We start from the raw sequence: 18224 nt of genomic DNA, 5'->3' as shown, positions 1-18224 counted from the left end.
TTAAGACCGATTGATCAGCTGTACCCAAGTGTCCTATCATTGACAAAACTGAAAGGCAATGCAAGGAATCTGTGGCCCTGCTGCTTTTTCATTCAAAATGCAGCATTTACCCTGCAACATCCAGCACACAGGATGTTTGGAATTGAATTGTTTGGTTATCTGTGCCAAACGCATTGAATTGCTAATTTCTGCAGCGGTAGATGAACAACTGAAAAAAATCTCCCTGAAAAGTATTTATTCTGCCTTTCAAACATTGGCAAAACCGCAATATAACTGACATACAAATTACAGAAGCAGCTCACAATAATTAAGCTTAACCCTTTGTGTATACTCTTTGATTACTCATTAAGTTTTTGTTGCTGAAAACAAAAACATTTCATATTTATTAGTTATCGAAAAGTTTAAAACTTGCAATGTCAGCATACTTTGGTGATGCAACCAGCTGGTAATTTAAATTAGGAATGCAAGATTCAAAAGCAGGAATAAAGCTATCTGGCCTCTCGTGCTGCACATTGAAATAAGATAGTGGCTGATCTGAAAGAATCCTTAACTTCACTCTCCTGCCTGTCCCTGTCCCCCATAGCATTATTATAAAATGTAATTACTCAGAAAGAGTTAATGTTGAAGTTGCATTAAGCTCCACCCAATTTGATGATGTCAGAGTCCCTGGGTGCAGAATCACCAGTCGAGCATAGGATATGATAAAGAGAAACATGTTATCTTTAGCTCCCAATAATCTTTGCGATTATGCATAACTTGTCAATATAACTTGAGCATATTGCTGTCATGCAATAATCTAGGTGTGCTTATGCAGCAGGAGGCCCTCTTGTTAAGACTTGGTGGTCTGTCCCCTGCCACTAAAAACCAGGACAGGCCATTAGACTCAACACAGAAGGGGGAATGCAAGGGGTCTGGTGGCATAGTGGTGATGTCCCTACCTTTGAGACAGGATACCTAGGTTCAAGTCTCACCTGTTCCTGAGGTGTGTAACAACATCTTTAAAGAAGTTAATTTGAGGGGAAAAACAACTTTTGTTTATCTCACAAGGATGTCAAAGAACTCAATTTCTAAGGGCTCTCCTAGTGCAATGGCTGTGTCCCAGCATCAGAAGCAGGAGGCTTGGGTTCATGACCTACCCGCTCCAGAGTGTGAAACAGTGTCTCAGAACAGGTTGATTAGAAAATATCTAGAGGGGGAGTTTATTTTCTTCTCACCCACTTCCAGGGGATATTTACTGTTGATTTAATGACAATAGAAAGTGAAGACAATTTCAAACACCCCGTCCTATACAACATGGTGATCAGCCACGGAAATATTGCTGAAAATTCTCAAGGTAACAATAGTGGATTAAATCTATTCAAGAAAGGTTAAAAAAATTCTGAATGCAGTAAATTCACCACTTTAAATCTATTATCACTGTAAGAACACGAAGGAAGTCAGTCTATATCCAAAATGCAGAAATTGATGAGCAGATAGGTGCACAGAGCAAAACCAGCACTCCAGAAGAAAGATAACAAAGTGTGGTGATGGAATAACTCTTAAGAGCATAAGCATGGCAAAACATAAAGCATCTGAAAAGCTTTTCTGATGAAGGGTCTAGGCCTGAAACGTCAGCTTTTGTGGTCCTAAGATGCTGCTGGGCCTGCTGTGTTCATCCATTGGAAAAGGTATCTATGTTAGACAATATACCACCATTAGAGAAGTTACCCAAAACATAATGGAAACTGGTGATCTAATTGATTAGGATTTCACAAAACTTAGTTTTGTTAATGGACATCCCACTAAATTTAAGCTTGATACAGAGTAAGTGCCAATGTCCTATTAAACTAAATACCATAGCTTAAACAAATAGAAGTCACAATTAACATAAATGAGGTTATATGGTGGAGATGGAATAACTCTTAAGAGCATAGGCATCTTATAAGTAGCATGGCAAAACATAAAGCATGAAAAGCTTTTCTGATGAAGGGTCTAGGCCCGAAACGTCAGCTTTTGTGGTCCTAAGATGCTGCTTGGCCTGCTGTGTTCTTCCAGCTCCACACTTTGTTATCTCAGATCCTCCAGCATCTGCAGTTCCCATTATCTCTGACTCCAAACGGAAATCTTCACCTTGGAGCTGGTAAGAGGTGCAGGATAAGCAATGGGGTTAATAAGACAGTGAAGAGCAACCACACTGGGAAGAGACAAAAGTTTTGGAGAAGGCAGTTCTGTAGGAGCAATTGCTGAGTGCCAAGACTAAAGTTTGAGAGCAAGGGAAATACCTTTGTACTAACAGCACAAAAGATAAGGCTACAAGTAATACAATGGGAAGATAGCATTTACACTTCAAAATAAGCATCACCACCATCGTGAGCAAGTTCAACGAGGCATGGTCACTACAGACAAGACAAAGACTGTCAGTCACTTGTAAAAGAGGTGACGTAGGTCACAGTTTCATAGCAGCAAAGAAGCCAGATGCTTGCTCGTACCATGAATGCTATCAGACTACATCCATTGGAAAAGGTATCTATGTTAGACAATATACCACCATTAGAGAAGTTGCCCAAAACATAATGGAAACTGGTGATCTAATTGATTAGGATTTCACAAAACTTGGTTTTGTTAATGGACATCCCACTAAATTTAAGCTTGATACAGAGTAAGTGCCAATGTCCTATTAAACTAAATACCATAGCTTAAACAAATAGAAGCCACAGTTAACATAAATGAGGTTACATGGTGGAGATGGAATAACTCTTAAGAGCATAGGCATCTTATAGGTAGCATGGCAAAACATAAAACATTATAGAGTTGAAAGTGTTTACACGATTCACAATAAATACTCCTCACTTTTGAGCCTGCACATCTTGTCCTTAACACCCTTAAGATAGTAGGAGTTCAACCAGTTCCCAAAAGAAACTGGTCCTGATACAAACTGTTGTTGACCAACTAGCAAACAGCAATCAATAGAAGATTTCACTGGGCTTCCTAGACTAATGATGGAACCTAAACAATAAAGAATCTACTGTGATTAGCCATGTTGCCCTGAGACATTAGGTTCATACAGTCAGAGGAAGGGTGCCACTGATTTTATAGGACTGGTGGAAATATATTCCATTCGGATTATTGATGAGGAACATTTCAATCCTCTTGAAGCAGAATTGACAGTGGTTAAGAGAGGGAGAAACAGTGTAGTATCTCCCTGACTTCTATGAAAGTCAGCTTTTCTTAAAAAAAAGGGAGACAAATGAGTGTTGAAGTGCCAGGATTTATTCCTTCAACTCACCTTCCTCCAGTTGTGTAAACACGCTAGAGCTGGGAGATGAGCGTATATAAGTGCTACTTACTGTCGCCCCAGCAACCACTGCTCGCTGAATCAGCAACTGCGCACTGGCTATGGTCAGCAATCAGGGTGTTAGTGGAAAGGTGCCCAGCACACTGTGCTCAGAAGAGCTAGAATTTGCTTCAACCTTGTGGGCAGCGTCATTACATTCACATTGCACACAAACAATCCCATTGAATGTTAATCTGATGGGTTTTAAAATGTGAGCTGAGCAACCGCTATATGTGGCAGCGGGAAGGGGGTATAGTTTGACAGAGTCACTCTGTGAAATGCAGTGGGATGGGAATGGTATGAGAGGAATGGCATGGGAGGATGGGAATATAGTTAGCCTTTTTCAGACTCAGGGTCATGATTCTGTTAGAGTCTCTGTGAAGAAAACACTAAGAAAGATCCAACCGTACTTAAATTGGGTGAGTTTTATGTCTGAGATGAGAAGTTTCGATATTGTTCACGTCTTTGATGAAACAGCAATCAGAAATTAAGTATAAAACTGAATTAATGAGCGACAAATCCCCAGGGTGTTAAAGGATGTAGGCGAGCATATAGTAGTTTCCCAAACTACTTTCCCAAATCTGTCCAAGTTCCCAAGATACAGGAGTCATCCGTCTGGATTAGAACATTGCAAATCACTCTGCTTTTTAAGGAGGCTGAAAGAAGAATACTACAAGCCAATAAGATTAAGGAGCAGAATTAGGCCATTTGGACCATCAAGTTTCCTCTACCTTTCAATCATGACATATGTTTCTCAATCCCATTCTCCTGCGTTCTCCCTGTAACCCTTGATCCCATTGCTAATCAAGAACCTATTTATACTCAACAAAGTCAATGACTTGGCCTCCACAACCTTTTGCTAATGATTTCCACAGATTCACCTCCATCTGCCTGAAGAAATTCCCCTTCATCTCAATTCTAAAGAGTCGTTCCTTTATTCTGATGTTGTGCCTTCGGGCCCTAGTCTCTTCTACTAGTGGACACATCTTCACCTTGTCCACTCTATCCAGGCCTCTCAGTATTCTGTACATTCAAATGAGATTCCCCTGTCATCCTTCTAAATTCCATCGAGTACAGACCCAGAGTCCCCAACCACTCCTCATACATCAAGACGTTCATTCCCAGGATTGATTCTTGTCAATCTCCTCCAATGCCAGCACATTCTTCCTTAGACAAGGCCCAAAATTACTCATAATATTCCAAATGCAATCGGACCAGAACCTCAGCAGTACATCTCTACTCTTGTATTATAACCTGCTTGAAATGAATGCTAACATTGCATTTGCCTTTCTAACTACCAACTGAACTTGTATGTTAACTTTAAGAGAATCCTGAACTAGGGCTCCCAAATTCCTCTGTGATGCAGATTTAAGAAGCCTTTTTCCATTTAGAAAATAGTCTATACCTCTATATTTTCTACCAATGTACATAACCTCACATTTTCCCACATTGTACTCCACCTGACACTTCTCAGCACACTCTCCTAGCCTCTACAAGTCATCTGGCAGACTGCCCACCTCCTCAACACTACCTGCCCCTCCACCTTTCTGTGCCATCTGTAAACCTGGCAATAAAACTGTCAATTCCTTCATCCAGATCGTTAATACCTATCATGAAAGGTTGTAGTCCCAACGCTGACTTCTGCAGAACTCCATCAGTCACAGGCTGGCATCCTGAAAAAGACCATTTTATCCTGATTCTCTGTTTTCTGCCACTCAGCCAATCGTATATCCAATTGTGTGGAAGAATTGTATGCAGGACAGTGCGCAGCTCCTTTGGAACACTGACAATCTGGTGAAACAGGGAACTAGGTCGCAGATAAGTTCAATGCAGAGAAGTGCAAAATAAAATGCACTTTGATATAAAGAACATGGAGAGACAGAACAAAATAAAAGATACTCTTATAAAGGTTGTACAGTAGCAGAGAGACCTGAATGCTTTGGTGCATAAGTCACTAAAGGTAGAGAGAGCTGGTAATAAAGGTATATAGTATTCTCAGCTTCATTAACAGGGAAAGAGATGTTGAACGTACACTGGATACTTGTTAAATCCCAACTAGCGTATTGGGTACAATACTTGGTGCCATACTTTAGGACGGATGAGAATTTTCAGCCAGAGACTGCAGAAGAGATTTATGAGAACGGATCCAGGGATCTAGAGAAACTTCAATTATGAGGATAGATTGGTGAAGTTGAGATTTGGAGAGAAGCAGGAAATCTGATGGAAATTTTCAAAATCACGAGGAGTCTGGGCAGAGTAGACAGAGAGAAACTGTTCCCACTCGTAAAAGGATCAAGAACCAAGGCACAGTTTTAAAAGTGTTTTGCAAAAGAAACAAATGTAAAACAAGAAAAAAAACTTCCTAACGCAACAGGTTGTTCATTTGGAATGCACTGCCTGAAAGTGAGGCACAGACAGGTTCCATTGAGGCATTCAGATAAGGTCTGGATGATTATTTAAACAAAATATTAATACGAAGGGTTATGGGGAAAAGGCAAGAGTTTCACTCTTAGTCAAAATGTTTACAAAGCTGACATAATGCACTGAATAAATTCCTTCTGTACCTTAACAAACCTGTAATTCTATAAAGAGAATTGTTCTGTGGTGAGTTCAGTAACATGGATGGATTGGAGAAGCTGGGGTGTGGGAAGGGTGAGAGATTTTACAGAGAAGTTTTACATAATGAGGATCTAGACAGTGAAAACAGAAAAAAGCTGTTCCCAGTGGCTGAAGTTCAAGAACCAGAGGACATAGATTTAAGAAGATTGACATTAAAAAAATCTTTGGAGACATGAAGTAAACCTTTTTATAGCATGAGTGATTAGGATCTGGAATGGACTTGCTGGGAGTGTAGTGAAAGTAGAGTCAATTGTAGATTTTGAACGAGAATTAGATAAGCAGTTGAAGGAAATTTCCACATCTATGCAGAAAGTGGGAGGGAATCAGACTGGTTTACTGTTTTTGAGGTATGTTAACTGGCCTCCCCGTGTATGGTATCTACTCTATGATTCTGTGAACTCTTCCAAGATTAAAGCTGACTTTAATGATCAATTAAAACTGAAATTTGTGTTACTGGCTTTGGGAAAGTTTGAAAACTATTCTGTGAACTGTGATATGTTGCGAGAAGTTAGATTTCTCTGTTTTTAAACCATCAAAACTCCCCTCTGTACATCGTCAAAGACATGCACAAAATATGAACACTTACCAACAATCAATTAGGCATTATCAAGTTTGCCACTGTCGAATTAAAATAAAGGACCAACAGGAGGGCAAGGCACTTTTTAGAATGTTGCATGAAATACAAAGCTATTTACAACATGATGTGAGGCACAGTTTTATTCTGTGCCAAAGTTCATGACCATACCAGAAACAAAAGCACATCACCTTACGGCAAGTAGCAAAGCACATTTCAGTCATCAGTACCACTGGTTTCTTTACACTCTGTCACTCACCTTGGTTCAAGAAGTTCCAGTTCTTGTAGACAAATAGTGAGAGGAATCTTACTGAAAGACCACGACTCGGAATCAACCAACTGGGTCACATGGCTCAACAGCTTCATTTCATAATCAAATTCTAAGATTCTCCAATACCCTAATTAGCAAAAGGAAAATAAACGGGTATGGTAAAATCTCTAACGACCATGTCTTTTTATTTAGTGTTTTCTTTAAAAAAAACTGGGGACTCAGCCGAAAAAGAGCTGTATTAAAAGCCAGTAGTTGAAATAGAGGCTACAGTTTTGAAAGAAAGTAACCTGACACACATTGCATCGTGGAGATAACTAGCTGTTTGAACACTTCGGTGACAAATTGGAGCCAAGAGGGTTGACTGATGTAGCTTTTACTGAGGACTAGTGACCAGTTATGAATGATACTAGTGGTGTACCGCAAGGGTCGGTGTTGGGTCCACTGCTGTTTGTCATTTTTATACATGACCAGGATGACGGCGTAGAAGGATGGGTTAGTAAATTTGCAGACGACACTAAGGTTGGTGGAGTTGTGGACAGTGACAAAGGATGCTGTAGGTTGCAGAGAGACATAGATAAGCTGCAGAGCTGGGCTGAGAGGTGGCAAATGGAGTTTAATGCAGACAAGTGTGAGGTGATGCACTGACGGACGAGTAACCAGAAGGCAAAGTACAGGGCTAATGGTAAGATTCTTAGTAGTGTAGATGAGCAGAGAGATCTCGGTGTCCATGTACATAGATCCTTGAAAGTTGCCACCCAGGTTGACAGGGCTGTTAAGAAGGCATACAGTGTTTTAGCTTTTATTAATAGAGGGATCGAGTTCCGGAACCAAGAGGTTATGGTGAAACTGTACAAAACTCTGGTGCGGCCACACTTGGAGTATTGTGTACAGTTCTGGTCACCGCATTATAAGAAGGATGTGGAAACTTTGGAAAGGGTGCAGAGGAGATTTACTAGGATGTTGCCTGGTATGGAGGGAAGGTCTTACGAGGAAAGGCTGAGGGACTTGAGGCTGTTTTCATTAGAGAGAAGAAGGTTGAGAGGTGACTTAATTGAAACATAGAAAATAATCAGAGGGTTAGATAGGGTGGATAGGGGGAGCCTTTTTCCTAGGATTGTGACGGCAAGCACGAGGGGGTATAGCTTTAAATTGAGGGGTGAAAGATATAGGACAGATGTCGGAGGTAGTTTTTTTACTCAGAGAGTAGTAAGGGAATGGAACGCTTTGCCTGCAACGGTAGTAGATTTGCCAACTTTAGGTACATTTAAGTCGTCATTGGATAAGCATATGGACGTACATGGAATAGTGTAGGTTAGATGGGCTTGAGATCGGTATGACAGGTCGGCACAACATCGAGGGCCGAAGAGCCTGTACTGTGCTGTAATGTTCTATATATCCACAAAGCTCAGTCTAACAACACCATCTGATTTGGAGATGACAAGGTGTAGAGCTGGATGAACATAGCAGGCAAAGCAGCATCAGAAGAGCAGGAAAGCTGACATTTCAGGTCTGGGCCCTCCTGAAGTCCAGACCCGAAACGTCAGCTTTCCTGCTCCTCCGGTGCTGCTTGGCCTGCTGTGTTCATCCAGCTCCACACCTTGTCATCTCAGATTCTCCAGCATCAGCAGTTCCTACTATCTCTGATTTGAAGATGCTTTCGGTTTCTCAGTTAGGTGCCCGAATTGGTCCAATCTAAACATTAAGAACTCATAGGTATATGTCCATTTTCCAGCCACTTACCCTGATGAGCACTGTGCCATAAATAATTTGTTTATTCTACTGTGGGGAACAAAAAGAACAGAGTCCATCATGTTCTGGTTGTCATCCACACACCACATTTTCCAGCAGGAATCACTGGACCACAAGCAGAGTTAGTTAACATTTCACCCTTATCCTTACTGTCGGCTGACATGACAATGGCTTGTATCTGGGGCCTTTACAATTTAGATGGCTCAGTGTTGTAAGATGCAATGCTGCTCTTGATACGAGATCTTACAGCTTGGATGTTGTCCAGTCCCACAGTCTTTACTGTGATTAGCCCAATCAGCTGCTGCTTCATGTCACTTGGACTGAAATAAACAATTGTTGGCCGTGGGAACCAGGAGCCTTCTGCTATTTATATCTTCGCAATATTCTGTGTTAACCTAACAGTCTAGCAAAAGATATATAATCTCATCTGCTGAACTGAAGCTCCAAGATTGAATTTCTGCAGATGTTTCTTCTAATCATCCACAATAATCTCAAATAGAAGGTTGTGTAAATACAGAAAAACAGCATAAATGGCATCTAAGATAATGTGAACTGCAGATGCTGGAGAACCCTGATGAAGGGTCTAGGCCCGAAACGTCAGACTTTGTGCTCCTGAGATGCTGCTTGGCCTGCTGTGTTCATCCAGCTTCACACTTTGTTATTATAAATGGCATCTGTGCTGTTTTTGCTATTCTACAGCAAAGTGACATGAAATGATTTAGAGAATCTGCTGTGGAAATTCAACAGCATGAGTTATACACTACACTTACAATTTACCTTCAATCCTGCATGCATGTATTTGCTGCAATTGCTGCATTATTTCCTGTTCACTGGCCTGAATCCTTTCCATTAAATCTTCCTTTGTATACTGCAATGCAACAGCAATATCAGTCAAAAGACAAACATATCAGAAATTAACTTTAATAAATTTTGGTGAAGTAACAGATGGAATGAAAGGCATGTTGGAACCATGATGCTTCACAAGGTAGCAAGTTGCAGGGTTAATAAACTCAGGGGTGGGATGAAGCTGTGAACTGACACTATGTGTAGTTTAACAATCAAAGAAAGAATCATCTTATGGTTGGCCTTCACTCTTCACTCAGTTGTCACCTAAAATTCCAGTATAAATCCTGACAGTTAATTACCTGCCCACCCGGCAAATCAACTGTGGTGTTGGTCCCAGATGAACTTCCTGACGAACGAGGGGTTTGGAATGAAGATTGACATCTTCAATAAAATGGTCCCTCATACGATCATATGAACTTATTGCTGATTTTATGAATTCTGGAAACGTAATTATTATTTTCTGCATTGCAGATACTCTTTCCCAATTTCCAATTATTCTTCAAATTATGCAGCTTGGCACACAAGACAGAAAGAAGAATATATTGCATTTGCACAGTGCCTCTCACGATGACACAAAACATTGCCAATTCAGTGCTTTTGATTTGTGGTCACTGTTGCAATATAGCAAACTTGTAATCAACTTGAGCAGGAAATCACAAACAGTGATATGTGTTAATTACATTGATCAAGGGATAATTACTGGCCCAGATACCTGGGAAAATTACTCTGAATTTCTTTGAAATAAAGTCACAGGATCATTTATATCCACCCAAGCACCTCAGAAAGCAATTGCTGTATGTAAATGTTGAATATAGAAGACAGAAACTCAGGTAGTACAATGTTCCTTCAGGATTACAATGGTAGTGTCAGCCTAAATTCTTCAGCCAAGTCTCTAGAGTGTGCGTAAACACACAGCATTCAAACTCGAGGACAGGAATACTACCAGCTGAGCCAAAAGTTGGTCTTCGTAGCTTCGCAAATTTTACCAGAAAACCGGAACAATTTCAGATTTAATTCAATGGCGTGTGCTGAGAAAACTGATTTCAAGCTAGACAGGCTGATGGCTGTTACAATCATCCTCAGTATCACTAGTTTGAGGAATTCATAAAATCAGCAATAAGATCTTGTTCAAAGTTAAAACATATTTTTATCTCAGGACTTCCTGACCTGTGGATCATAACCCAGTGGGCGGTACAGGTCAGCACTGGGTACCATGGAACACAGACTGAGGTTTCACTGCCAAAATAGTATCAGAGATGATGGGAACTGCAGATGCTGGAGATTCCAAGATAGTAAAATGTGAGGCTGGACGAACACAGCAGGCCAAGCAGCATCTCAGGAGCACAAAAGCTGACGTTTCGGGCCTAGACCCTTCATCAGAGAGGGGGATGGGGGGAGGGAACTGGAATAAATAGGGAGAGAGGGGGAGGCGGACCGAAGATGGAGAGTAAAGAAGATAGGTGGAGAGAGTGTAGGTGGGGAGGTAGGGAGGGGATAGGTCAGTCCAGGGAAGACGGACAGGTCAAGGAGGTGGGATGAGGTTAGTAGGTAGCGGGGGGTGCGGCTTGGGGTGGGAGGAAGGGATGGGTGAGAGGAAGAACCGGTTAGGGAGGCAGAGACAGGTTGGACTGGTTTTGGGATGCAATGGGTGGGGGGGAAGAGCTGGGCTGGTTGTGTGGTGCAGTGGGGGGAGGGGACGAACTGGGCTGGTTGAGGGATGCAGTCGGGGAAGGGGAGATTTTGAAGCTGGTGAAGTCCACATTGATACCATATGGCTGCAGGGTTCCCAGGCGGAATATGAGTTGCTGTTCCTGCAACCTTCGGGTGGCATCATTGTGGCAGTGCAGGAGGCCCATGATGGACATGTCATCAAGAGAATGGGAGGGGGAGTGGAAATGGTTTGCGACTGGGAGGTGCAGTTGTTTTTTGCGAACTGAGCGGAGGTGTTCTGCAAAGCGGTCCCCAAGCCTCCGCTTGGTTTCCCCAATGTAGAGGAAGCCGCACCGGGTACAGTGGATGCAGTATACCACATTGGCAGATGTGCAGGTGAACCTCTGCTTGATGTGGAATGTCATCTTGGGGCCTGGGATGAGGGTGAGGGAGGAGGTGTGGGGACAAGTGTAGCATTTCCTGCGGTTGCAGGGGAAGGTGCCGGGTGTGGTGGGGTTGGAGGGCAGTGTGGAGCGAACAAGGGAGTCACGGAGAGAGTGGTCTCTCCGGAAAGCAGACAGGGGAGGGGATGGAAAAATGTCTTGGGTGGTGGGGTCGGATTGTAAATGGCGGAAGTGTCGGAGGATAATGCGTTGTATCCGGAGGTTGGTAGGGTGGTGTGTGAGAACGAGGGGGATCCTCTTGGGGCGGTTGTGGCGGGGGCGGGGTGTGAGGGATGTGTCGCGGGAAATGCGGGAGACGCGGTCAAGGGCGTTCTCGATCACCGTGGGGGGAAAGTTGCGGTCCTTAAAGAACTTGGACATCTGGGATGTCATTCCACATCAAGCAGAGGTTCACCTGCACATCTGCCAATGTGGTATACTGCATCCACTGTACCCGGTGCGGCTTCCTCTACATTGGGGAAACCAAGCGGAGGCTTGGGGACCGCTTTGCAGAACACCTCCGCTCAGTTCGCAAAAAACAACTGCACCTCTCAGTCGCAAACCATTTCCACTCCCCCTCCCATTCTCTTGATGACATGTCCATCATGGGCCTCCTGCACTGCCACAATGATGCCACCCGAAGGTTGCAGGAACAGCAACTCATATTCCGCCTGGGAACCCTGCAGCCATATGGTATCAATGTGGACTTCACCAGCTTCAAAATCTCCCCTTCCCCGACTGCATCCCTCAACCAGCCCAGTTCGTCCCCTCCCCCCACTGCACCACACAACCAGCCCAGCTCTTCCCCCTCACCCATTGCATCCCAAAACCAGTCCAACCTGTCTCTGCCTCCCTAACCGGTTCTTCCTCTCACCCATCCCTTCCTCCCACCCCAAGCCGCACCCCCAGCTACCTACTAACCTCATCCCACCTCCTTGACCTGTCCGTCTTCCCTGGACTGACCTATCCCCTCCCTACCTCCCCACCTACACTCTCTCCACCTATCTTCTTTACTCTCCATCTTCGGTCCGCCTCCCCCTCTCTCCCTATTTATTCCAGTTCCCTCCCCCCATCCCCCTCTCTGATGAAGGGTCTAGGCCCGAAACGTCAGCTTTTGTGCTCCTGAGATGCTGCTTGGCCTGCTGTGTTCGTCCAGCCTCACATTTTATTATTTCACTGCCAAAAGGTGCTTTTTCCAAAAATGTTGGGCGTGACCTTATCAACTGATCTTTCAAACTGGAGCCCTGCTCCAAAAGGGGCACTGGAAAAGTAGGTCGTTAAAAATTTCTGAAGGTTAAACACCATGCCACTGGCACCCACAGCTCACCATCCCAACACTGGATTTTCTCACTGATGTGTCAAGGTAATTTTCAGAGCTCAAAATGGGGTCTCTGTAGGGTAAGGTCTGGGACTATTGTTCCATATTTTGGATATAATAGTCTGAAAGGATAAATATACACTGACAATACCTTTGAATAAGTTGAATTTCTTTCTTTCTCACTCGATGGCCCCTCATATTGGTTTTCCATTAGAAGTTTCTTCAACTTCTTCAATTTGGGTCGAGTTCTTTTCAATTCCCAGTAGCTTTTAGCAAAACCATAAATCTGTACAAATCACAGCATTTTTGAATTAAAACCAAAACTACAATATTATTGGAAATCTAAATAACTGTTCTAAAAGGTGAATTACGAAGATATGCAATCTCAGTTCGATTTGAGGACGATTTATGTTATTTCTGCATCTTATATTCACATTGATAACAAGGAATATTCCACTTGGGAACCCTGCAGCCCAATGGTGTCAATGTGGATTTCACAAGCTTCAAATCTCCCCTCCCCCCACCGCATCACAAAACCAGCCCATCCCGTCCCCACCTCCCTAACCTGTTCTTCCTCTCACCTATCCCCTCCTCCCACCTCAAGCCACACCGCCATTTCCCACCTACTAACCTCATCCCGCCCCCTTGACCTGTCCGTCCTCCCTGGACTGACATATCCCCTCCCTACCTACACTCACCTTTACTGGTTCCATCCCCACCTCTTTGACCTGTCTGTCTCCTCTCCACCTATCTTCTCCTCTATCCATCTTCTATCTGCCTCCCCCTCTCTCCCTATTTATTTCAGATTCCCCTTCCCTTTCCCAATTTCTGACGAAGGGTCTAGGCCCGAAACATCAGCTTTTCTGCTCCTGAGATGCTGCTTGGCCTGCTGTGTTCATCCAGCTCCACACGTTGTTATCTCGGGTTCTCCAGCATCTGCAGCTCCTAATATATCTGCTGATACTTGTCATTCAGTTCCAAATAATTATCTTATCCTTTGCACATAGCCTGCATGTTAAACTCTTATTTACTCAAAACTGATTCCACAGCCTTATTCCCAAGCCCCATGAACTTTATTCTCGGTCAAATTTCCATGCTTCTTTTCCCCCAACTATTCTGCTCAACCACTTAGACATAGTCTGAACCAATCTTTTGTTTCCACACCTCTCCTTTAAATCTTACACTGCTATCACTGTTTGCCCGCCATCCCTGTCCTCCATCCAATCACAAATTTCATCCTTGGTATTTTTCCCTGTCCCTTTTCCTGCTTCAAACCTGATCATACCTAACAGTTTCCAGTTCTGATGAAAGGCCAGCAGCCTAAATGTTCTATCTCTTTCCCTCTTTATAGATACTACTTCACTCATTGACTGTTTCAATGTTCTTTTATTTCAGATTTCCAGCATTCACACAGCAGTGATAACAAGGTGTGGAGCTGGATGAATACAGCAGGCCAAGTAGCATTATAGGAGCAGGAAAACTGACGTTTCGGGCCTAGACCCTTCATCAGAAATGGGGGAGGGGAAGGGGGTTCTGAAATAAATAGGGAAAGAGGGGGAGGTGGACAGAAGGTGGATAGAGGAGAAGATAGGTGGAGAGGAGGCAGGCAAGTAGGCGGCAGAAAAACTGCTCAATGTCCAAACGAGACCGGTAAAGGTGATGTGGCTGTAGCACCTGGTTTGCTTCAGGACAATGTGTGAGCAGTTTCAAGGCCGAAGAGATTACGAAAGAGTTGCAGTGGGACAGAGATCCCCTGAGGTTTGTCTGGAGGGAGGAGGGTAACTTCTTCAGGGTAGGCATCCTTAGAAGAGACTTGGCAGTGAGGTTAAAATTGTATCAGAGATAATAGGAACTGCAGATGCCTCAGACAATTTTAACCTCACTTGGAAGAATGGCAGTTTCCTTTCCTAAAAGACATTAGTGAACCAGATGTGTTTTTGCCCAACAATTGACAATGGGTTCATGGTCACCATTAGATTGTTAATTCCAGACATTTATTGAATACAAATTCCACTACCTGCTGTGGCGGTATTCGAACCCGGGTCCCTAGAACATTATCTGGGTCTCTGGATTAACAGTCTAGTGATAATACCACTAGGCCATCACCTCCCCTACTACTCCCCAGCAGGACTCCCATTTGGAGATTTTGTTTTAAACAATCTGTATCTCAATAAATATGTGCAGAAAGATAATTATCCCTTAAAGAAGTCCGTGTGAACATAAATACTTCACCTGACAGTGTATCAAACTGTCTGCGCTTGACTCAGATCCAAGTTGATCAGGGGTTTTGAGGTCAGGTATGATGAGCAACATATTTGACGTATCAGCAACCTTCAGATCATACGTTTTATCTTCACTACACAGCACAGCATGTTCATCCACATCACCTCGAATAGTCAAGCTGAAAGCAAAAATGTAACACACTGAATGCTTTATAAACATCAGTTAATGAGGATGAAATTATACCTCCTCAATTTGAAATGTCAAAACATTGAGAAAAACATTCAAATCTCCAGGGCAACACAAGTCTGAGAACCTTCAGCTACCATGTTAGCAACAGCACAACAAAAACAATAGGAAGACAACAGAGATAGCAGCAACAGAGTGAGTGCACAGAGACTGATGTGAGGTCAAAGACAGACAGTAGCAGCAGGCAGTGGGATCAGCGGAAGGATAAAAAAGCACAGGATGGCAGCACCAAGCGTGAAGACAGAGTGAGACCAGGCAGGTCCTTTAAGAGGAACTTTAAAGTGAAGATGGGAATGAGACTTCACTGAGGTTTGAATGTCCATAATGTTGTTGAGAATGAGCGGGTTGAATCTTTATTTAAAAGGTTTGTAATCAGTTCATTTTAAACAGTTCTTGTAGAGTATAATATGGTGATGGACTTTTTTTTCCCTTTGTGTGTAATAAACTTTGATGTTCTGTTGTACTTACACCAGCAGCCTTTGAATATCTACAGCGACCGACCGCCATGGTAAACAGATAGCAAAAATAAACATATGGTCTATCCAGCAAGCTCTCACTCTGGGATCTGACTTGTCCAGAGTTACCAACAGCTGGGATCACAATCACTGTGAGTCCTTCATGGTGTGTTGCCTCCCTAGTGCCAGGATAAAGAATATCACACAAATGAATGTCGATTATTCCGTCAAATGAAGGGAGCAAGCTAACACGCAGATAGGTATTGAGGTCCTATGGTTGGATTTTCAAGATTTAGGGAGCAAATTAACAAAACGCACTTCCAAGATGATCTCTGCATTATTCCTAGTCACTTGTAACAATTGAGGGAAGAAATAAGAAAAACAGAGGACCAGGAGGGAGAGGTTCAGGTTCTTTGGGCCACTTCTGGGGCAGGAGACACCAATTCAAACGATGCGGGTATGCAAGAGTAGAAAAGAAGAACAGGATGTGTAAAGTGAAAATGTGAGCCAGTATTGGATAAGTGAGGCATACCATATTATATAGGTAGTGAAGAAGGCATTTGGTGTGCTTGCCTTTATTGCTGAGTGCATCAAGTTTAAGAGTTGGGAGGTCATGTTACGGCTGTACAGAACATTGGTTAGGCCACTTTCTTAATAGTGTGTGCAATTCTGGTCTCCCTCCTACAGGAAGGATGTTGTAAAACTTGAAAGGGTTCAGAAAAGATTTACAAGGGTGTTCCCAGGGTTGGAAATTTTGAGCTATGGGGAGAGGGTGAATAGGCTGGGGCTTGTGAAGTCCACATTGAGTTGAGGTAAACAACTGCACCTCCCAGTCATGAACCATTTCAACTGCCCCCTCCCCACTTCTCAGACAACACATCCATCCTGGGCCTCCTGCAGTGCCTCAATTGCGCTATCCGCAACATGCAGGAACAGCATCTTATATTTCACTTGGGAACCCTGCAGCCCAAGGGTATCAATGTGGACTTCACAAGCTTCAAAATCTCCCCTCCCCCTGACCACAGCCCAAAACCAGCCCAGCTTGTCCCCGCCTTCCTAACCATTCCTCCCACCTCAAACCCCAACCCCACCCCCCCCCACCTCCCCCGCCGTCTCCTACCCACTAACTTCATCCTGCCTCCTTGACTTGAACGTCCTCCCTGGACCGACCTATCCCCTCCCTAATTCCCCACCTACAGTCACCTTCACTGGCTCTAACCCCGCCTCTTTGAACTGTCTGTCTCCTCTCACTCTACCTTCTTTTTCATCTTCTATCTGCCTCCCCCTCTCTCCCTATTTATTTCAGAACCCCCTTCCCCTCCCACATTTCTGAAGAAGAGTCCCGACCCGAAACGTCAAGCTTTCCAGCTCCTCTGATGCTGCCTGACCTGCTGTGTTCCTCCAGCTTCACACCGTGTTATCCCCAATTGTTAATGCTGTTTTAAAATGCAACGCCTCATTCGGGGCCATGTGTTTGAATTACATATCGAACACACCGTCGTGTTCCAGGGAGGCAAAAGTTTGAACCTTCCTGCTGGAGATCGCTGCCGGTGAAAAAGTCAAGAGTCAGGCAAAAGCAAAAAGTTCGGCGGATGCTGGAAATCTCGGAGTGCCGGAGAAGCTCAACAGCTCTGGCAGCATCTGTGGAGAGAGGCAGAGTTAACGTTAACCTGCGGAGCTGGTCCAGCATTTAAGACGCTGCTGGGCCTGCTGTGTTCATCCAGCCTCACACCTTGTTATCACGGATTCTCCAGCATCTGCAGTTCGCATTATCTCTGATCAGCATTTTTTGTTTTTGTTTCTGATTTCGGTTTTTACTTTAACGTTTCGAGTCTGATGTGAAGAAAACGTTAAAGCCTGTCTTCTTCCCCATAGACGCTGCCAGACCAGTTGAGTTTCTCCGGCACCTTCAGGTCCCAAAGACATAACCTTGTGCACACTCAGCCGCGTCACAACGGGAACCCTACCTCTGCCCAGATTCGATGTGTTTGCACAGCGTTTCGTCCACTTCCATGAGGCAGTAATCCTCGGAGCTGAAACTCTCGCTGAATGAGAGGCATTGGACTGTTGGTTGTAACTCGGACGGGTCTAGTTTGGCCACATGTAAAGTGGCGTGAATCTGCGACAGAGTCCTATCGCAGGCAGCCCCTCTCCGAGCCATGTTGCCCAGAGCCGGGCTGATTGACAGAGAAGGGAACCAAGAGAAAGGAGCCGGGCACCGGAAACTTTCGGCAATAAGATACTGTATCCAATCCGAGCAGAAGGCGGGAGAATGGCTATTTCCTCAAACAAAAAGCAAAGACCGCGCCAGTTGTGTGGACTGAGTTGTGGGATGCTGTGGTCAGTGGAACGTGCTCAATTCGTGGCCGTTTTAAATACGCACACAATAAATTTGAAACAAAAACAGAAATGAACAGGCCAATGCACCCGAAACTTTAACTCTGCTTTCTCTGCACAAGTGCTGCCACACTTGCTGAGCTCATGCTCCCCAGAGGAGCTCGAACAGTTCATCCACTT

At 43.9% G+C, this 18224-nt stretch overlaps 1 protein-coding gene across 1 annotated transcript in view; it reads right to left on the bottom strand.

Annotated features, from left to right (window-relative positions):
- The window catches only part of dscc1 (DNA replication and sister chromatid cohesion 1), a 34444-nt gene extending 16555 nt beyond the window's left edge, over positions 1-17889 (bottom strand). Inside the window, exons 1-5 of the mRNA XM_059646321.1 lie at positions 17675-17889; positions 15016-15184; positions 12935-13069; positions 9304-9394; positions 6766-6904 (exon numbers count right to left, since the gene is read on the bottom strand). Of these exons, the coding sequence (XP_059502304.1) occupies positions 6766-6904; positions 9304-9394; positions 12935-13069; positions 15016-15184; positions 17675-17868 (728 nt within the window). The 5' untranslated portion in view covers positions 17869-17889. The remainder of the gene's footprint in view (positions 1-6765; positions 6905-9303; positions 9395-12934; positions 13070-15015; positions 15185-17674) is intronic.
- Positions 17890-18224: the final 335 nt, after the last annotated feature.

This window comes from Stegostoma tigrinum, chromosome 5 (genome assembly GCF_030684315.1).
Source record: "Stegostoma tigrinum isolate sSteTig4 chromosome 5, sSteTig4.hap1, whole genome shotgun sequence".
NCBI lineage: Eukaryota > Metazoa > Chordata > Chondrichthyes > Orectolobiformes > Stegostomatidae > Stegostoma > Stegostoma tigrinum.
This window is presented reverse-complemented; position numbering and strand designations above follow the sequence as displayed.